This window comes from Chrysochloris asiatica, unplaced genomic scaffold (assembly GCF_000296735.1).
Source record: "Chrysochloris asiatica unplaced genomic scaffold, ChrAsi1.0 scaffold00006, whole genome shotgun sequence".
Lineage (NCBI taxonomy): Eukaryota > Metazoa > Chordata > Mammalia > Afrosoricida > Chrysochloridae > Chrysochloris > Chrysochloris asiatica.
Genome location: NW_006408524.1, coordinates 38122275 through 38139375, shown reverse-complemented (window position 1 = coordinate 38139375; position 17101 = coordinate 38122275). Strand labels below are relative to the sequence as shown.

General features: G+C 39.4%; 1 protein-coding gene across 1 annotated transcript in view; it reads left to right on the top strand.

The window, feature by feature from the left end:
• The window catches only part of BZW2 (basic leucine zipper and W2 domains 2), a 104496-nt gene that overhangs the window by 42438 nt on the left and 44957 nt on the right, over nt 1-17101 (top strand). The window contains exon 3 of the mRNA XM_006832243.1: nt 13849-14025. Within this exon, the coding sequence (XP_006832306.1) occupies nt 13849-14025 (177 nt within the window). The remainder of the gene's footprint in view (nt 1-13848; nt 14026-17101) is intronic.

Below are 17101 nucleotides of genomic sequence, written 5' to 3'. Positions count from 1 at the left end.
AGGGAGACAGACACTAAGGAGGCTTTTAGATACTCAGAAGTTAAGTAGGAATAGAGCTTCTACCATATGTTGTTGTTGTCAAATGCCATCGAGTCAATTTCTACTCATAGCAACCCCATATAGGATTTCTGAGACTAAAATTTAAAGGGACCAGAGAGCCTCATCTTTCTCCTTCAAAATGCCTGCTGACTCGAACCAACAACCTTGTGATTCCCATCCCATGCTTATCCTACAGAGTTACCACATTCCCTGTTACTCTATCTATCCTTATAATTCCTATGTTGTTGTTGTTATGTGCTGTGGAGTAGGTTCTGACTCACAGTGACCCTGTACAGGGTTTCCGAGGCTATAAATCTTTACAGGAGCAGAAAGCCTCATTTTTCTCCCATGGAACAGCTGGTAGTTTCGTACTGCTGACTGTAAGATTAGCAGCCTGATTCATAACCACGACGCTACCAATAGTTTCAAATATGTTCTATTGTGGGAAGAGTAGTAGTAGATCAAGGTCAGTGATGACTAGTAAATCTCCTGTGTGTGAGAGTGGTTTCTCTTGGTGATGCAATGTTTATCTTACTGCCTGTTTTATGCGAATAACAGTCTATTTGTGCTGAGGCAGCACTAGTTGGTCCTCGTGCCCACTTTAGTAAGTCTAATCCTGTAGACAGTAAAGGAGGCCCAATATAATCGAGCATTTAGATCACATGAGTCTGCAGGAGTCACTAGATAGCTGTAAGGTTGAATTTACCGTAAATGCTGCCAGCTGAAAGCTTTGCATTCAGACTAAAAATTGAAATGAATACATTTTTAAGTAAAAAAAACAAAAGGCTACTTTTATAGTATTTCTGTCTCATGTCCCCCACCCCCTGTGTTCTTTTACATCCCTAGCTCATTTTGTTTAGTCCTCATTGTAGTATTAAAGGTTGTGTCCATCATCAAAGTCAGTGAGCATAACATAGTCCACAAAGACAATGTTCTGTGTCCTATACTGGTGAGTAGAAGAGTTCCTGGAAGCTTAAGAGTAAGCATCTGCTCCTAGTCTGGATCATAGAAGAGAGAAGGCAATCAAAGATGCACGGAAACAATTAGTCCAAAGAATTAATAGTTACTATTGGGTGCTGCTTTCAAGTTGGGTCCAACTCATAGTGACCTGATGCACAATAGAATGAAGCACTGCCCGGTCCTGGGCCATCCTCACAATCACTGTTACACTTGAGCTCATTGCTGCTGCCACTTTGCCAATCCATCTCATTGGGGGGCTTCCTCTTTTGTCACTGAACCTCCACTTTATCAAGGATGGTGTCATTCTCCTGACAGTATGATGTCATTCTCCTGACAGTATGATGGTCTCTCCTGACAGTGTGTCCGAAGTATGTGAGATGAAGTCTCACCACCCTGGATTCTAAAGAGCATGCTCGTTATATTACTTCAAACACAGATTTGTTTGTTCTTCTGGCAGTCCATGGTACTTGAAATATTATTCTACAATACCGTAACTCAAAGGCTTCAGTTCTTCTACGGTTTTCTTTAATCATTGTCCAAAATTTTACATATGAGGTTATTTAAATGTCATTGCTTGGGTCAAGTGTACCTTAATCTTCAAACTGACATCTTTAATTTTGAATACTCTAAAAAGGTCTTGTGCAGCAGATTTGCCTAATGCAATAGTTTGTTTAATTTCTTGACTGCTGTTTCCATGAGTGTTGATAGTGGATCCAAGCAAAATGAAATCTTCAACAACTTCAATCTTTTCTCCAGTAATCATAATGTTATTTATTGGTCCAGTGGTGAGGAATTTTGGTTTCTTCACACTGAGGTAAAGAAAGATCACAAAGTCTGTGATCTTCAAGTATCTTGTCTTTCAGCAAGCAAGGCAGTATCATCTGCATATCACAGGTTGTTAATGAGTCTTCCTTCAATCCTCATGCCACGCTCATCTTCATATAATTCCATTTATTGGATTATTTGTTCAGCGTACAGATTAAATAAGTATGGTGAAAGAAAAAACCCAGGCATACACCTTTCCTAATTTTAAACCATTCAGTGTCCCCTTGTTCTGTTTGAACATCTACATCTTGGTCTCTGTACAAGTTCCTCGTTAGCACAATAAAGTATTCTGGAATACCCAGTCTTCACAGTGATATTCGTAGTTTTTCATGATCCACACAGTTGATAACCTTTGCATAGTCAATAAAGCACAGGTAAAAAATAAAATAAAGTATAGGTAAACATGAAAGTCTATACAAACTCCAGTCTCTGTGACTGAGACCAGAAGAGCTAGATGATACCTGACTACCACTGTCAGCTAGTCTGAGAGGGATCACCATAGAAGTCATGAATAGAGTGAGAAGACAATGTGAAACAAACTCAAAATCCTAAAAGACCAGAGTTAACTGGTCTGATAGAGACTGGTAGACCCCCGAGAGGATGACCTTTAGACACCCTTCAAGCTTAGGATTGAATTCACCCCCATGACTCAAGTTTCAGCCAAAGAATAGACAATCCTATACAGTGAACAATAACACCGAGGAGGAATGCATTCCTTACAATAAATCAACCATACGGAAATCAAAAAGGCAGCATTTGCCCAGGGTTAAAACTCAGAAGGCAGGAAGGAATAGGGAAGGAAGGGCAAATGAAAACGGTAAACACAGAGGGGGAAGTAGAGTGATATTACATTGTGAGGATTTCAGTCGCTGCTACAAAATAAAGTGGAAAACCAATGTGCTCTGTGAACTTTCACCGAAATCACAATAAAAGTTTTAAAGAAAACAATCGTGTCCCTGTTATATTTCTCCCTTTGAAATCTGAGTGCAAATAACAAACCTCAAAATGCTAAGAAGCATCTATTGTGTCATTGTTTATTAAAGCAGTCTTTAAAATATATATAGAGAGAGAGAATGAGAGAAACTTAGATAATTTCAAAAGAATTGAATAAGTAAGAACAATGTAGTTTAGAAACCTAATTACGGTTAAAGCTGTGTTGGACATAGTAACTTGTTAATATTTAATATGTGCCCAACTGTGAGGTGCAGAAAGGTTGGCTGTTGCCTGCAAGCTGAGGGAATGTGTTAATCTCAGGCCTGGATCTCCAACTCTGTTAGCTTTATTATATGACACTGATTCACTACAACTGAACACCAGAGCTAAGAGAGGACCCTAGAATGTGTTGCACAACAGCAGAAGTGATTCAACCGGAAAACTGGCCCTCAGAGGCAGTCTTCAGTTTGAAACTGGAAAGCTTGCCTCAGATTCATTTAGTGATCAAGATTGTGCGGGGATCTTTTGCTGCTGTGGAGTATTCGGTCAGAACTTCCTGAAAAATAGCTCATATATCATTTACCAGTAGATCTGGATTTATATCATCACTCAGGTTATTTACATAGCACTCAAACCATTTCATGCCGAACTACTAACTTAGAAAGATTTTTTTTTTTTAATAGAGATAACTTCATTTTCTGTGCTTCATAATAATCAGTTACCTCCTAGGCAATTTATAATGTGTTATCCTTTCTTTGTTATTTGAATGAGGCTGGCTTCAGATAAATGGTTAGCAGTTTTGTAGAGCAAGAAAAAATTGTGAGACTATTTCAAGGTCATTTTCATTCCCTGTTTTCTATAGAGTTGTCTTCAGTCTGAAACCGTTTCCTAGCAAAGCTAATGCTCTTCCTTGCCAAGGTAGTGTAAAAATGCATTTCTTTTTAGTTACCTTTAAAATATAAATATGGTGGTTGTTGTTGCTAAGTACTGCTGAGTCAATTCTGACTCATAGTAACCTTGTGTAGGGTTTCTGAGGAGCAGCTGCTGAGCTTCAACTGCTAACCTTTCGGTTTAAACTGACCTTGCCGTCCAGCATATTAGCACACAGCACCACATTAGAATTCCAAGTACATGGTTGGATAGATCATATTGAATTGCATTTAGACCCTCTTTTCCTTTATGAAATATTTACATCTATGTTCTCCAAGGAAATTATGTTTCCCGGTATAGCGCTGTAGGATAAAACACTGGACCGCAAGGTCAGTTTGAACTGCAAGGTCAGTGGTTCAAACTCACTAGCTGCTCCTCAGAAACCCTGTACAAGGTATGAGTCAGAACTAATACAATGGCACTTAACAACAACAACAAAGTGTAGCTTACAGGCATCTGAAAGGAGATGAAAATTTCTCTGCTAAGTCATTATCATACTTTGTTAAATAAAATGTTAAATGACTGAACTAACTGACCACTGAATACATTTTAGGGGAATGGCATCAAAATTGATAAAAACTGGGGAGAAAAAAATGATCAGATTCTAGACACCCAGAGTGACCTTACCCTTGGGTTTCTCCTTGAGGCACTACATCTGTGCTCATTGGATATAAAATAAGTGATATTCATATTGAATTGAAAGGAACTCTGGTAGCGTAGTGGTTATGAACCGGGCTGCGAGCCACAAGGCCAGCAGTTCGAAACTACCAGCTGTTCCGTGGGACCAAAATGAGGCTTTCTGCTCCCGTAAAGATTTACAGCCTCGGAAACCCTGCACTGGGTTGCTGTGAGTCAGAACCGACTCCTCGGCACGTAACAACAACAACAATATTGAATTGAGTAAACCTTTTAATGTTGAAATCTATATGACTTAGTGTATGTGTTTGTGTGTACAATGAGAAAATACATGATATTTCTAATTTGTTGCCTATACCCCAGTGTTATTATTTATTACTACATTAACATGTTGGAGAAAATTCTGTGTTACTCAGTTATTGTCGTTTTTGTAGTAAGCAGTGTATTTAAGTAACTGGTATGTTTGAGTATCAGTAAAAAAAGACCAGTTTCCCTTTGTCAATATATAAGGCCTATTATGACCAACTCTTCAGGTTCATACTCATGATTCACCAGAACCATATAAACTTGAGACCCTGATTACTTACTTGGAATCCTGGTATGGCGCTTTAGGATAAGTACTCGACTGCTAACCCTAAGTCAGTTGTTCAAACCCACCAGCCATTCCTCAGAAAACTTATGAGTCGGAACCAACTCAACAGCACTGAACAACAAAAGAATTGCATACTTCCTTCTTCAAATGAGCTTAGATATGCCAAATGAAAATTCAAGGAAGCAATAACGTGCTTCCCTTAGGATTGTGTTACACTGTCCTTAAATTATATAAAAACTACATATATTGTTGTTTCTGATGAAAATGAATCTTTAATTAAAGTATTGTCTTGTTTCTCAAGATTGTCATTGATGATATTGACATTTTCTTGCACTCAAATTTATCAACACTGTGTCTTACAAAATAGGAGTATACTTTAACCTGAAAAAGAATTAATCTGAATTCTGGTGTGGCACTCTAGGATAAACACTGGACCACAAGGTCGGCTTGAACTGCAAGTTCAGTGGTTCAAATCCACCAGCTGCTCCTCAGAAACCCTATACAGGGTCACTATGAGTTGGAACCGACTCAACAGCGCTAAACAATAGCAGCAAAAGTGTACATAGCTTTCAGAATTCCCAGCTCACAGTGAAGTTAAGCTAAAAGTAATTGTCTAGAATTTATGCACTATCAACTGTGTGGATCATGACAAGCTATGGACAACGCTGTGACGTATGAGTATTCTGGAACACTTAATTGTGCTCATTAGGAATCTGTACATGGAATAAGACACAGTTGTTCGAACAGAACATGGGAACACTGAATGGTTTAAAATTAAGAAAGGTATGCAGCAGGGTTGTATTCTTTCACCATACTTGTTCAACCTATATGGTGAACAAATAATCTGAGAAGCTGGCTTATATGAAGAAAAATGTGGCATCAGGAGTAGAGGAAGACTCATTAACAACCTGAGCTGTGCAGATGATACAACCTTGCTTGCTGAAAGTAAAGGGGACTTAAAACATTTACTGATAAAGATCAAAGAGCACAACCTTCAGTATGGATTGTATCTCAATGTAAAGAAAAACACCACTGGACCAATAAACAACATTCTTATCAACAGAGAATAGAATTGAAGTTGTCAAGGACTTCATTCTTCTTGAAACAACTATCAACACACATGGAAGCAGTAGTCAAGAAATCAAACGATGTATTGCATTAGGTAAATCTGCTGCACAGGAACTTTTTAAAGTGTTGAAGAGCAAAGATGTCAGCTTGAGGACTAAGGTGCACCTGACCTAAGCCATGGTATTTTCAATAACCTCATATGCATGTGAAAGCTGGACAGTGAATAAGGAAGACCATAGAAGAATTGATGCCTTTGAATTATGGTGTTGAAGGAGAATATTGAAAGTGCCATGGTCTGCCAAAAGAACCAATAGATCTGGGTTGGAAGAAGTGCAGCCAGAGTGTTCCTTAGAGACCAAGATGGCCAAATTTCATCTCTCATACTTCGGACATATTGTCAGGAGGGATCAGTCTCTGGAGAAGGATATCATGTTTGGTAAGGTGGAGGGTGGAAAAAGAAGAGGAAGACCCCCAACGAGACGGATTGGCCAGGTTGCAGCATCGATGGACTCAAGCGTGGCAACAGTAGTGAGGTTGGCCCAAGATTTGGACATTGTTTCATTCTGCTATGCATAAGGTCGCAATGAGTTGGTGCTGACTTGATGACACCTAACAACAACAACAACAAAGGCAAGAAGTGACTGGCTTACAAGCTTTCAATAGGAACCTAGCTCCAGAGGATACAGGGAAAGGTAAAATCTCCACTAAATTATTTCCAACCAGTCTGGATGGTGTTGATAAAAGGTGAGGGGGATAGGACTCCTGTGGTTCAATACAGAATGATTGCTATCAGATCTGACAGTGAGTGTTGGAAAGGTAAATGTAAATGTTTGGTAACAAAAGGAGGGGAGTGGCTGATTTTGCAGTGCAGAAACAGAAATCCCTGGAACCATCAAGGGAGAAAAGCAAAGTGCAAAACCCTGTCTGGGCAGGCAGTGACACTGGAGATGGAGGCAGAGACAATGATGTGGACAGAAGGAGCGACTGGGGCCTCTGGACTCAGGGAGGGAAAGGGGCTGTGTGCTGGGGGCCAGGCGGCAGGTGTGTGGGTTACATATTGGGCTGCTAACCCCTTTGATTGTTTGATGATGCATGCAGGGGATTGTGATCATTGCATTGAAACAAAATATGATAGGATGAATGTAAAGATAATGTTCACCCATGTAAAGTAACACATAATTCACAATAAAAACTTAAAAAAAAAGTGGCGGCATCAATGGGCTCAAGCATTGCAACAATTGTGATGTTGGCCCAGGATCGGGCAGTGTTTCATTCTGTTGTGCACAAGGATGCTATGGGTTGGTACCAACTCAATGGCACCAAACAGCAACAATAACAATACACTGTTACTCACTGTATATTAAGCGTGCTTCACCAGGATATGTTCTTCCACCATTTTACATTTCCCCTTTCTTAGCAATTCTCTTGGGAAATTATAATCGGCAAATGAAGGCCTTCTAGAAACCTTTAAGTTGCCTCGCAGATTTCAAAGTCCTCTGAATGCATTCTTGTTATAATTACCTTATTTATCAGTTTATGTTTTCCAGTGCCTCAATTTGTCATTTAAAAAATCATGCAAGTCTGTTCTTTTCTAACACCTGAGTCAACATGCAAGCACATTGTCTTGCCATTTCTGGGACCACTCTATTGATTTGGGAAGATGATCACTTTTACATCTCATGTTCTCATATTGGTTGAAAGAAAACATCTTTCTCTGAGGGGAAAAGAATCACCCTTTTGTTAGCCACTCCTCAGAGGTAAAGTAGCCTTTGATTGCCAGTGAGCTCCTCCTATATAGTCACAGTGTTCCCCTCCTCCAGCTCTGCATAATATGCCCCTCCCCACCACACAACAAGATCCTAATTATATACTTTCTGCTGTCAAGATGTTCGTGTTCTTAGCTACATTATGTTTTCTTATGTGGCATCAAAGGAACTTTTCTCTCTTATTCAGGATTATTGTTCTAGTTAATCTCTGTATGTATTTATGTTATCTCTTGCTGTTTGCCTCTGACTGGTACTGGGGATGCTGTTCTTTGGTTTTGGTGCTGTGGTGTTAACCACTTACTTCCCATCCCTTCTAGTTGTTGTTGTTAAGTACCCTGGGGTCCGTTATGACTCATAGTGACCCTGCACAGGGTTTCCGAGGCTGTAAATCTTTACAGGAGCAGAACACCTCATCTTTCTCCCATGGAGCCGCTGGTAGTTTCAAACTGCTGACCTTGAGGTTGGCAGCTTGACTCGTAACCACTACGCTACCAGAGACTATTTCAAAGGGCCACTTTGCACGAAGCAGACAGTTGCTGTCTGTTTTTTAATTATATTTTTAATTTTATCAAAGTTATACATGCACATGTTCAAATAGTTTTATAACACATAACAGCTTTCTTCACTCATCTTTACTCTCCTCTCTAGAGGAATTCTTTCAACTCTTTTAGTAGATTCTTTGGATGGCTACTTTCATGTAGTCAAATTTTCTTATATGACTACTTCTTGATTTTTCTCTTAGAAGTATTATATATTTACTTCCTACTCTGGTGTGGTGCTATAGGATCAGCAAGGGACTACAAACCTACAGGGTTTGAAGTTCAAACCCACCAGGTGCTCCTTGGATACCCTATACATGGTTGTTATGAGTCGGAACTGATTTGATGGCACTTAATAGCAACAATAACATGGAAGATAAAGAGTCAGCCCTTTTTCATTGCCACCACCCACCTGCTTATCTTCCATGCTCCTCTAAAGTTTCATTAGATCATAGTTTTGATTAGACCAATGGTTGCTGTATATATTTTCATGAGTTAGTACATGGCATAGTGGATTACACATTGGGCTGCTAACCTCAAGGTCAGGAGTTCGAATCCACCAGCCACTCTAAGAGAAAGATGAGGCTTCCTGCTCCTGTAAAGATTTATAGTCTCAGAAGCCCTAAACAGGGTCACCATGTGTTAGAATCAGCTCAATGACACACAACCACCACCAACACCACTCAAAAATTAGGAGTGGATGCAGCAGCTATCTGTAGGAAATCAGGGCAGGGGGAGTCACAAAATTATCAAGAGATACAATGACATTGCTCAACAGAAATACCAGAAACTGGAAGAAACTACTTTGAAGTTCTGAAGGAAAACTATTTCCAACCCATAATGCTAGTGATACAACTGATTAAGCCTTCAGCTACTAACCAAAAGGTTGGGGGTTCAAACCCACCTGGCAGCCTCGTAGGAGAAAGACCGGGTGATCTGCTTCTGGCATGGAAAACCCTCTAGGGCATTTCTACTCCGTCACAGGCGGCCACTGTGAGTTGCAATTGACTGGATGGTATGGTACTTAACAGCAACAACATTCACAGCTAGTTTTCCTTGATTTAAAGCCAAGTGAATCCCTGGGACCATCAAGGGAGAAGATTGGAGTGCGGGACCCTATCCAGAGAAACAGTGATGCCAGACATGGAGGCAGAGACGATGATGTGGAGAAATGGAGCAACTGGGGACTCCAGAACCAGAGAGGGAGAAGGGCTGTGTGCTGACGACCGGGGGACAGGGGGACAGGCTTGTAGGGTATACTCTTTGGTTGCATGGAGGGGATTGTAACCATGGCAATGAAACGATATACGATAGGATGAATGTATAACTAATTTTCCTCCATATAAACTATCACATAATTCATAATAAAACATTAAAACAAACAAACAAAGAAGTCAACCCTATGATAGAGATGTAGAGACGGGCAACTTAGACATTGACTACCTAAAATGGGGAGTTGTAAGAGCACAAAGTGATTGGGTTACAAGTTTTCAAGAGGAAGTTTAGTTTCAGTGTGTGGGGGAAGGTAGAATTCCCACTGAATAGTTTTCATCTTGCCTGGACGGGTATGGTGAAAGGACATGGGGATAAGATTCTTATGAATTAATAGTGAATAATTCTTATCATGATGAATTGTGATTGTCACAACTGTAAAGGTAGAAGTTGTGTAACAAAAAGGGAGGAGTAGTTAATCTTATAGTCCAAGAACAGATGACCCCAGGACCATTATCTCTTTGCTCCAATATTCTAGATCTCTGAATTTTTTAATTCTAAGAATGATTTTCAGATTTCGTTTTCAACTTTTCTTTTGAGTTTTTCACTCCTATAATATTTTTCAAGGATCCCTGGTGGTGTATTGGGTTAAGTGTTGAAATGTTAACTGCATGGTTAGTAGTTCAAAATCCATCAGCCACTCCATGGGAGAAAGGTGAGGCAGTTTTTTTTTTGTTTTTTGTTTTTAAATCAACCTCAAAAACACTCTGAAACAGTTTTACCCCATCCTTTAGAATCGCTGAGTCAAAATCAACTTGACAGAAATGGGAATCACCACATTTTTCATTTCCAAAAGCTATTTTTTTATTCACAAAAATGTTTTTATAGTATTCCCTTTCTCTTTTTAACAGTTACAGTATCTTTGCTTATCTCTCTAGAGATACAATTTTCCAACTTTAGATTGTGAATTGAGTAAAGGTTTACAGGCAAAGCATCTGTTGTAGACATTCAGTAAATCATAGATCTCATTTCAGAGATTGCCGTTACCTCCATGTTGTATCACTTATTCCACCTTCTCCCTGAAGTTTTGATTTCCATTCCACCCTCCTTCCCAACCTTTCGAAACATCATCCTTCGGGAAATGCTGCCCTTTTGATCTTGAATGGTTGATCATTCCATTGTAAGCATACCTTACTACTGTTGTTTCCTCCTACACACCTGTCTACCACTTGGCTAATATTGAGCCATGAGGGTGACCTGAAGGGTGACCAGGTCCTTAGTCTTGGGTTCCTCCAGGCTCATTCAGACCAATCAGTATGGTCTTTTTCATAATTTTGAGTTTTGTTCCACATTTTCTCCCACTTTTTCCAAGACCTTCCAATGTAATCCATTTCAGAATGGTTGGTAGTGGGGGCTGGCCAACATCCAGTACTTCTGGTCTCAGGGTCATGGAGACTAATACTCACAGGTTCCATTTGTCCATTGAACTCATTGATCTCAAGCATCTTCAGTTTTCATCACTCTTCTTTCTTCTGCACAGGGAGAGACCAATAGCTGTGCCTTAGATGGCCATTCATGAGCTTTTAAGATCCCAGTAGCTACTCACAAAAATAAGATGTAGAATATTGTCTTTATGGACTATGTTATGCCAATTGGCCTTTGTGTCTCCTGAAACTAAGGTCCTGAACCCCATACTTAGCACCCCATTCCTTTAAAATGTTTAGTAATGTCTAAGAAGTCTTCATAGTTTTGCCCCTTGTATGCGCCACTACATTCATAGATATGTTTGCAACAAATCTAAAAACCATGTACACGTGGTGGTGGTTGGTGGTTATGTGCCATGGAGTCGGCCCCGATTCATAGCGATCCTGTATAGGGTTTCCGAGGCTGTAAATTTTTACGGGAGCAGAAAGCCTCATCTTTCTCCTGTAGAATCGCTGGTAGTATTGAACTGCTGACCATGAGATTAGCAGCCCAAATGATAACAACTATGCAACCAGAGCTCTTAGTCAAACCTTTATATGTTTATGGATATACTCCCACTCTCCCTCCCATACCCATTCATTCTGTGTATCTGTCCATGTATCTACCTACAGAACACTGTTATTGCAGGATTGTGTATATAATAGTATTTAACTCTATTACATTTAACTCTTGCTTTCCTCCTTGTGTCTTCATCATTCTTCTGCCAACCTTCTTCTTTTGTGTATTGCCTTCCACATCAGCCATGTTAACGTGAATTTAATCTCCAGTCTCTCTTTCCTTTCTAAGGATAATTGTAGAGTTTTCCCCCTAGGTTTTAGGTTCTCACCTTGCCCACTCTCCACACTCACACAACCTATTTATAGCAAAAAAGAAAAGGGCAATGCTTTTTTAATTGAATCTTAAACCCTTCACCTTTAATCTAATTATTTGTTCTACTCTAGTTTGTCCTCTGCATATATATGGTCCCTACATTGCTTAAGACTGGGTCTAACCTGACCTTCCACAAGAAATCTCTATAGAATCAACCAAAACTGACTGGACTGTACCCACTTCTCGTCCATACTCACATATCCAGTTCACTTCTGTAATAGCTCATGTATGCTTTTAACATATGCTTTTGTAATTGTTCAATAAAAGGAGGCTGGGTGGCACAACAGTTAAACACTTCGCTGCTGACTGGAAGACTGGCAGTTCAACTTATCCAGTGGCTCCATAGGAGAAACGCTTGGCAATCTGCTCCCATAAAGACTATAGCCTAGAATAACCCTATAGGACAGTTCTAGTCCCGGTGTGGTGCTGTGGGTTAATGCGCTAGACTGCAATGTCAGTTTGGAACCACAAGGTTGGTGGTTCAAGCTCACCCGTTGCTCCTCAGAAATGCTATACAGGGTTGCTATGGATTGGAACCGACTCAACAGCACTTAACAACAACAACAGCTCTGTCACATTGAGTCAATATGAGTTAAAATTGACTTGACAGAACCCAACGCCAACAGTTGTTCTGTAGTTGCTGATCTATAGTCCCTGAGAGTCAAAAGAGGCAGAATATCTGTGTACCCTTCCAGGTTCTGCAGCAGAGGTTCAGACCCCTCAGAACACTGAAGCCCTTTCAAAAAGTTTGCAAGTCACAGCTGTTTTCTTAATGATACTGATATCCCTTGCCCTTTTCACCTAGTCTTTCATGAGTATACAGGGAGGGTTTTTCAGAGGCTGTATGATATCGTAACAGATTGAATGCAGCAGTTATGAGAAACCATCTGTCTTCTGTTAAGCCAGAGGCTAAACAGATTTGCAAATCAGTGAAACAGTGCACTCTTCTGACTAGCTTTTTGGTTGTTGCTGTTGTCTAATAAGTAAATGATTTGAAGTTTTCTGTTTTAATTTCCATAGATATAATCTCCATAAGCAAAAGCTCTGTGGCATCATCAGTGTTTTGATTTTTTAAAGTATCAAGGAGCATTAAGGCCAAAAAATTTGAGAACCTCTGCTCTGGCATTATATACAGTATACACAGATAGACTTATGATACATGTCAAATACTTACGAATCCTGGAACAGTTTATCTTGTAAAGGAGATGTCCCTTCTCCCAATCTTCATTTGTTTATGTTAATATCTTCCCTTATTCCTTAATGATTCTCACTAGATTTTATTTTATTTTTATTTTAGAAGAAAAAAGTTTTTGTTTTCATTGTTATGTTGTGGTTGTTGTTAAGTGCCGTCGAGTCGATTCCAACCCATAGTGACCCTGTATAGGGTTTCCAAGGAGCAGCTGGTGAGCTTGAACCACCAACCTTGCAGTTCAAACAACTTTGCTGTCTGACACTTAGCCCACAGTGCCACATTATTTCTTGATGATTATTGGTATTGTTAAGTACCGTAGACTCGGTTCTGACTCATAGCAACTGTGTATAGGTTTCCAAGGCTATGTAACTTTGAGGGAGCAGAAAGTCTTATCTTTCTCCTGAGGAGCCACTGTTGGTTTCAAACTGCCGACCTTGTGGTTCTCAGTGCAGTACTTATCCTACAGAGCCTCCCCACTCCATCCTGATGAATGTTTGTTGTTGTTAGAGCTAATGAATTTCATTGGCCTACCCAATGTCTTTCAGAGTCATCACAAATTTTATGTTACATGAAGTGAAAATACTTTTGTGGTCCCTGTGAGCAGCAATAAAGTATTTGTTTGAATAAATATTGAAACCAGAACTTTCAGAACACAAAAATCAGATAGAAAAGCTATTGTCCTCTGACTTTTAATTAATCACACTGTCACCTTTTAAAACAAAGACTGAACAATAGAAATGTATGGTCCTTCAGAGAATATGAGATATAAAATAAGACTTCTGTTGTTTTGTTTTGTTTTAGATGAAAAAGAGAAATTCGAACCCACAGTCTTCAGAGATACACTTGTCCAGGGACTTAATGAGGCTGGTGATGACCTTGAAGCTGTAGCCAAGTTCCTGGACTCGACAGGCTCAAGATTAGATTATCGCCGTTATGCAGATACGCTCTTTGATATCTTGGTGGCTGGCAGCATGCTGGGTAAACCATGTGTTATAGCATCTTCTTACAATGTATATATAGATTTTAAATTCTAATGAAATGTTTCCTTACAATAATTCGATAGTTCAGGATTTTTATAAATCTACTGTTTTTCTTGCTATTGTTAAGTGTCATCGAGTGAGTTCCAACCTATAGCAACCTCGTATAGGGTTTCTGAGGAGCAGCTGGTGAGCTTGCACTGCTGACCTTGCAGTTCAAACCGGCCTTGCAGCTCAGCGCATTAACCCACAGTGCCACACCAGGACTCCGTACAGTTATTAGAGTTGATTTTAAAAATTATAAATGAAGAGTGTCTGGTTTTGAGAGAGATTACAACTTGGAATGTTATTTGTGTGACTGTGAAATGATTATTGCTTAATAAAGGCATAGAATTGAAGATTTCTTTTTGATGTTACACTATAATCAGTGACTTTGCTTTGTGGAAAAGGCAGTTTCCCCATGTGTTCCTGTTGCTTCAATGTTTTTGGAGTGCACATAGAGGTATTTTTAATATAATTTTGTGTATATCATTAGACCCTTCTAGAATACTTAAGATTTCCCAAATCCTACAAACACCTTTTCTGTTTAATGTCAATCTTTTTGTATACAGTGAAATGTAATTATGTCAGCAAATTTAAGAAATATCCAAGGTCCTTTTAATGTCATTTCATCCATATATAATAAAATATCTAAGAGATACTGATTAAGAAACCCCAATTAAATAGCAAGTGAGAGTTAATTCAGGTGAAGGGTAAGACAATATACAATATGGGGAAATCAGCACAGTCTGACTAAGGCAAAGAAGACACTAAGAGGTGTACAACGATGCAGGACAACTTTAATAAATTGAAAAACATAGATAGGCCTAGCATTAATAGCTAGCAAAAATTTGTGAGTAGACACATTGTTGTTGTTGTTAATTGCCGTCGAGTCGGTTCCGACCCATAGCGACCCTGTACAGGGTTTCCGAGGGTGTAAATCTTTACGGGAGTAGAAAACCTCATCTTTCTCCCGCAGAGCAGCTGGTAGTTTCGAACCACTGACCTTAAGGTTCGCAGCCCGATTCGTAACCACTACGCTAGGTAAATATATTTGTTAACTGGGTGAAGAGGTTGTGTGGGTATGGTGTGGATATTAGCAAATACTACATTATATATAAGGAGCTCTGGTAGCATAGTGGTTACGAGTTGGGCTGCTAACCTCACGGTCAGCAATTTGAAATACCAATAGTTCAGAGAAAGATGAGGCTTTCTGCTCCCATAAAGATTTATAGCCTCAGAGACCCTATACAGGGTTGCTATGAGTCGGAGCTGACTCCATGGCACTTAACACTATCACCACATTTATATAGAGAGCAGAGCATATAGACGTTACAATTCTAGACATCAGAACTGAACCACTGGGCATAAAAGCTAAGGACCATAGCTTTGTGAAACATCCAGGTCAGTTGACAAAACACAGTTCATAAAAATAGTGTTCTTCATCCTAATCTGATGAGTACCTTCTGAAGTCTTAAAAGCTGTGATTGGTCATCTAAAAAGTAACTATTGGTTTTTTCCCACCTGTAGCATAGGAGAATAAAGAAAAACAAAAAGTCAAGGGTGCAATTAATCCAAAGGACTAATAATCAATATGAACCATAGGCTCCTCTAACCTGAGAACAAAAAAACTAGGTGGTGACCAGCTACCACTCCCAACCACTCTGACCAAGACCACAATAAAGATTCCCAGTTAGAATGGGTTAACAACAATAACAGATAAGTAGATTTTTGACAAAAGTTAGACAATTCCTTTCTAGGGCAGGTTAGATTTTAACTCTCGCTCTTAGATAGGTAATTGTGGATAGCTATCACCATGGTTTGAGTCTTTCCTTGCTAAAGACATGAGGATATAATCAGAGTTCCGGCTGGACACTCGACTCCATAGCAATGGGTTTGGTATACTGTACCTATCTGATTACATTATTGTTAAATCGGTTCTGACTCATTGATAAGTCCTGTCAAGTCAGTTCTGACTCATAGAGGCCCGGTATAGGTTTTCCGAAGTGGCTGGTAGTTTTGAACCACTAACCTTGCAGTTAGCAGTTAGTCCAGTGACTATCTTACTAAGTGCCATACCAGGACTCTGGTTAGATCCTTCTGTCTTTAGCAAGGAAATAATAAAATCAGGTGATCTCTATCCACATCTACCTGTCTGTCTAAGAGCAAGAGTTAAAAACTAACACAATCTGGAAAGGAATTGTCTGCTTAACTTTTGTCAAAAATCATGAGTATCTATTTACCTGTTGTTAAGTGCACACAGCACCTACATCTTAGCACTTTTGTTTTTGTTGTTAAGTGTCATTGAGTCTGCTGTGACTCATAGTGACGCTGTATAGGGTTTCCAGGAGCCGGGTGGTAGGTTTGAACCACCAGCCTTTCTGTTAGCAGTCCAGTGCTGATTCTACAGCGGCACACTAGGAGTCCTTAGAAATGTTAAATATTGCCAGTTTTGTCTGTTTTATGGATCTTTGCTAACTGAGTAAATGATCAGGATTTTCCACTTAAAAATTAGAAATTAATAGTAAAGTTGAACATTTTCTGATATAATTGTTGGCTTTTGATACTTTTTCTTTTGTGAAATACCATGACATGTTATTTACCAGTTTTGGGTTTTTTTTCCCTTTGGGAATATTATTTTTCATTAATTATGATATGTTTTATTGATGTCATGGTAAATCTCATGCAGAAACAATTTTCAGAAGGTTTTCATTCTTACTAAAGTCAGACACATCATTGGTCAGTCATAGGGGCCTTTTTCAATCCTTCAAGATTTCCTGGAAGTACCGTTGGCTGGCTCTTCTATCGGAGAAGCCAGAATTAGGAATTTTTTATAAGAAATATTATTTTAATGTATTTGTGCCTATTTCCAATATTCTAATAAACATAATCAGGATTGTATCAAGATTGACATAGAAATTTAAAGAGACAGTATAGACATAAAACCAAACAGCCACCACTCGTCTGTCTGTCGTGCTGTGGTGGTCTGAGTTGCTGTGATTCTGAGGGCTATGCCACCGGTGTTTTAAATAACCAGC